This window comes from Corylus avellana, chromosome ca10 (genome assembly GCF_901000735.1).
Source record: "Corylus avellana chromosome ca10, CavTom2PMs-1.0".
NCBI lineage: Eukaryota > Viridiplantae > Streptophyta > Magnoliopsida > Fagales > Betulaceae > Corylus > Corylus avellana.
The window spans coordinates 19,169,572-19,174,695 of NC_081550.1; the positions used below are offsets into that span (position 1 = coordinate 19,169,572).

At 41.8% G+C, this 5,124-nt stretch overlaps 2 protein-coding genes across 2 annotated transcripts; both read left to right on the plus strand.

The window, feature by feature from the left end:
• Positions 1–1,733: 1,733 nt before the first annotated feature.
• On the plus strand, positions 1,734–2,402 carry LOC132163097 (uncharacterized). Its single transcript, XM_059573294.1, has 4 exons — positions 1,734–1,918; positions 2,016–2,084; positions 2,206–2,261; positions 2,345–2,402. Exons 1-4 carry the CDS (start codon positions 1,754–1,756, stop codon positions 2,400–2,402), a joined length of 348 nt encoding a protein of 115 aa, XP_059429277.1. The 5' UTR covers positions 1,734–1,753.
• Positions 2,385–3,409, plus strand: LOC132164808 (uncharacterized). Its single transcript, XM_059575374.1, has 2 exons — positions 2,385–2,529; positions 2,628–3,409. Exons 1-2 carry the CDS (start codon positions 2,419–2,421, stop codon positions 3,309–3,311), a joined length of 795 nt encoding a protein of 264 aa, XP_059431357.1. The 5' UTR covers positions 2,385–2,418; the 3' UTR covers positions 3,312–3,409.
• Positions 3,410–5,124: the final 1,715 nt, after the last annotated feature.

A 5,124-nucleotide genomic window follows, 5' to 3' on the forward strand; every position in this document is an offset into this window, starting at 1 on the left:
GTTTGGATGGGCCAGATTTTGTTTTTGTTTTGGATATTTTAAAAAACCCATGCAGATTTGGTGTTTGGCCCGTTCGTCACAAAACCCAACTGGAATTTATTTCTGAAATGTGATCCAGGTCCAAATTCCAAAACCGGCCCGTTCGCACACTCGAACCCCAAGCACGACCAGCCCTGATTTTAAGGCCAGTGTTGTACAGTACCGTTTATTAGTTCAGAAACAAGGCCCAATTATTACTGCCCACCGACTCACACGCACCGACACACCAACCCACTGCAGATTGAAATTAGTGCTTGGCGTGAAGACAACACAGTTGTCAGGCGGCTCTGCAACAATTGGAAAGAAATCACCTGTACCCAATGTCACGGTGAACTCGGCTTGGGAGACGAGATGCATCTGTAAGAGCAAAGGTTGTTTAATCCTAACCGTTAGTGTGTATTCGGTGATGCTAAGGGTGACATGTGGCAGGTCCCTGTAATTAAAATTCATGCACGCGACCCACGGAATCACCAACCCACTGCAGATTGAAATTACTGCTTGGCGTGAAGACAACACAGTTGTCATGCGGCTCTGCAACACTTGGAAAAAAATCAGCTGAAACTATGTCACGGTGAACTCGGCTTGGGAGACGAGATGAACTGTGTAAGAGCAAAGGTTCTTTAATCCTAACCGTCCGTATGTATTCGGTGATGCTAAGGGTGACATGTGGCAGGAACTGTAATTAAAATCTCATGCATGCGACCCACGGAATCACCAACCACTGCTGTCAAAAGTAATATGTATGTATAACAAATCTGCCGCAAGATTCACTCATGCAGCTCTGCAACACTTGGAAAAAAATCAGCTGAAACTATGTCACGGTGAACTCGGCTTGGGAGACGAGATGAATTGTGTAAGAGCAAAGGTTCTTTAATCCTAACCGTCCGTATGTATTCGGTGATGCTAAGGGTGACATGTGGCAGGAACTGTAATTAAAATCTCATGCATGCGACCCACGTAATCACCAACCACTGCTGTCAAAAGTAATATGTATGTATAACAAATCTGCCGCAAGATTCACAACGGCAACCAACGCACGTTCTCCATGCGTTGGTTGCCGTGAAAGCCCACGTCCCAACGAAAGTTGTAAAAAGATGTGCGGGAATTCCAAGATTAGTTGAGCATCGTCCGATTTCTGTCAAGCCTCATCTGACCGTCCGTTTTCAGACTTAGTTTATTTTAGGATGGACTTGCACTCACTGTAAGGGGATGAAATTCCCTAAATCGACTCGTGGATCGACGCCACCTCACCCATCATGCAACTTGTGCCTAACAAACGTATGTCAAAGATTCGCACAGACTTTTGCCATGCACCTGCACCACACCGAATCACACCCATTGCGTGAATTGCGAACCGCGTATGGCTAGTGAGCATCTTGATTTGTGCATGCTCATCAGACCGTCCATTTATTTTTGAACAAATGTGGGCCGTCCATACCAGATATGTGAGCACAACGTGCCCTTTCAGTCGTCGTTGATCTATTTGTCTGAAGCATTTTCGCTTATCTCCACAAACCAGAGCTGCGATGCATTTTTTCAATGGGCAATTACACCCGTCTTCTCCAGCGTCCTCTGCAGTACGTATGCCCTCAACTTCTTCCACCCCGAGCCGCGCGCTAATGGAGTCCTCATCAATACCTAGTACACTTTCCCTGGAGCTGAGCTGATATGTGAATAGTAATCACCCGTCCATATAATCCTCCTCCACAACGACATGCAGAAGGCCATCTTCATCGACCTTTCTTCAGAGGGGTCTGTGAAATCCTCCGATAGCTACTCCGTTACAACTATTCCGCAGTCACCTCGTAAGCAACGTCGACCTTGTATCATTTCAGCATCTACGGACACGGGCACCCCTTCGAAGACACGGTCTTGGAAGGTTATAATCGCACTCCCTCTCAATTTCTATGCTCATTTTCGTTCAATTTGTTTAATTTCTATATCATTTACACACACTGTTACCTATATTTGTGCAGGCGTATTGGACAAGGAGTAGCAAGCGATATCGGGACCCAGAGACACCCATCTCCTACAAAAGGCGTAAGGTATGCCTCACACGAGCTATTCGGGTTTTTTTTTTTAATTGTTTGGCAGTGAAATGCTGTGTTGGTTAAGATGTAGTCATGAATTATTTTTTTTTTTTTACGTTGGTATATTTATGCATAGATGGAACCCGCTGAAGGCGAGGACCCATCACTTTGGTCTCCTGAGTTTGAACGTATGTTTGTGCAAATGTTGGTCGAATTGTCCAATACGGGGAGAATAGTGAATGGGTCAGTTAATTTGAGCCTGTGGTCGCCTATAGCTTCCCAGCTTTCTACAATGACCGGTCGGACCTACACTGCCGCACAGTGTCGGACTAAATTTTCCAGACTTAGGATGAACCACCGTGACTTCTCTGACCTACTCCAGCACAGAACTGGATTTGGTTGGGACCCAGTATCAAACACAGTCCAGGGGACTGAGACCCAGTGGCAGCAGTATCTTAGGGTAAAGTTCGGTAACCCTTGCCTAATATATCAGTTCTCACACTCTAATTTGAGGTCACACAGAAGCGTTCTTATTTTTTATTTTTTCGTCTGTCCTAGATCAAGCCGAAGGCTAGTCGTTTTCGAAGGAAGGGCTGTCCAAACTACGAAATGTTGGGTCTACTCTTCAATGGCTCAACAGCCACTGGGGTCCTCCGCCATTCATCCGCTAGGACACCACCGGGTAGTGACGAAGAGGACGAGTTGAATGAGCAACTCTTGCGGTTTGGAATGCATGTTAGTCAAGCAACCAATGCGGCTGTTGATAACAGTGTGAGTGGGGAGTTTCTTGGTTCTGTGGGTGGTTCGAGTCAGGGGAGTGGCCAACCTCCTGCTCAAAATAGGGGTATAGTCATTGGGGGTAACGGACGTGGTAAGCGTCCAGTTGATAGTTCTGGGCCTAGCACAGAACTAAAGAGGAAAGGTAAGGGTAAATCTCATATAGATTCTCTTCGTAGTGATGCATTAAAAGAGTTTACCGAGGTTAGCCGTTTGAAGAAAGAAATCTTGTTACAAGATCAACTGCGAATGAGTAGTGGGGAAGGTAGTGCAGGTGCTGGGGGTAGTGGTGCATCTTTTTCCAATGGCATGAGTAGGGCCATTGGCATGTTGGATGAGATTGCCCCCGACCTAGATGATGATAGGTATTTTAGGGCATTTGAGCTCTTTAGGGATGAGAATGTCCGTAATGGTTTTATTGCACTACCTCCAGAAAGGAAGAAGGCTTGGATTGGGAAGCTGTAACTATGTTGTTGGGCTTGTGGTTTAAGTTTGTATGCATGCTGATTGCATACAAACTTTTTTGTTGGACCGTTTCTAATGCTACTTATGGCATTGTTTGTTTTTTTTTCAGCATGTTTCTATGGGTTTGTCGGCTTGTTTTATTATGTTATTTTCCAAGAACAATTGGCATGTAATATTAGTGCCACTGGCGCTTTTTTATATTTGCTTATTCCCAGGAACAATTGGCATGTAATATTAGTGCCACTGGCACCTTTATATTTGCTTATTTCCAAGAACAATTGGCATGTAATATTAGTGCCACTGGCACCTTTTTTATATTTGCTTGAACTTCTTGCACTTAACTAATGTGACATGTTTGATTTATCTTCTATACGCTCCTTCTTGTTTACCTCCTGTTTTATGTTCAACTTTCTCCATTTGTTATGGTTTGCTAGTATGTCTCGTTGGAAATCCTATGGTTATTGTTAATAATACTTGTATACTCCTATCATCTAGTACATTATATTAATATTAGAATGAACATTGTTGTCTGGTAATGATTATTTTCTCCCTTGCATCTCAATTTGTAGACTTAGTTTATGCCTAAAACAATGTAAGAGTTAAACACAAATTAGGAATAGGTCAAGTTCATAGGAATTATGCCTATTTAACAATATAAGAGCTAAACACAATTTGTAGACTCTGTATGAGTAGACGTAACCTTTTCTCATTGGAGAATGGATCATTCTTTGATGGAATTTCCCATTACATCACCACTAGGCTTAAAATGAATCCTTGGTATCACTGGCTTCTTTTCAAGGTGCTAGCTTTAATTTTTTTCCCCACCCAAAATGTGTACAAATACTCATAGAGGATGCTATGATCTTCTTACCTGACATCTAGAGAATGCAAATGTGGGGTGGCTTTAGTTGGTACAGAATCTGGGAAGGTAACATACAATCCATCATGTTATGCACTTGAAGATGTTGAAATAATGATAAACTTATGAATGGTAAACTTGTTATAGACAAGTAGGTAAGCTATCCATATAGAGATGAGAGGCCATGCTATCCGTAGTTTCCTTGTTGGTTTCCCAATGGATTAGTTGTGTGATATCCTTAGTGAAGGTTCGAGTACGGTCACTAGGCAATTATGCTGCAGCACTCTTGCTTTAAATCTAGGTTACATGGTTTGGTATTTTCTCACTAATTGGCAATATATAGCTAGTAAATGTACTATATTTAAGTGACCAATTTATTGTAATGATAAGTATAGTGAATTAGAACACATTGATATGTTCCAAGCAAGTCCTGAGAAATCCCACCTGGCTTATATCCTTTTAAATATTTTTACTACTCTTTTCTTTAGTTGAGTTGAGTAAGAGTGCTTGTCAGGGTTTTTCACTGTATGCCACATTATAAATTGAGGGATGTAATCTTCACTCTGTTTGACATTGTTCTGGAAAGTTGGCCTTGTTTAATGTTCAAGGTATGTATGAACTAGGCAGAGAAGTTAGATATTCTTACCGTTGGGCTGCATGCAATTATTTTCTTAAATAATTAGTTAAAAAGTTTAAATTTATTCATAATAATACAGATTAAACAGTTTTTAATAGTAGTTCTTCGGATTAAGAACTTATGTTTGACTACTCCAATCTCTTTGATCTTGTGCAATTATTTTTAGCATTTTCCTGCTTATCCACTTGAAGAAACATTTCTCCATCCCAGTGAAAGTTGCATAGTAATGAAAGATAACTCCTGTGTTCCTTAGATCTTGTAATTTCTTTTTCAACTCTTGAGCCAAATCTTTTGGATGATAACACGCATCTGCGGGG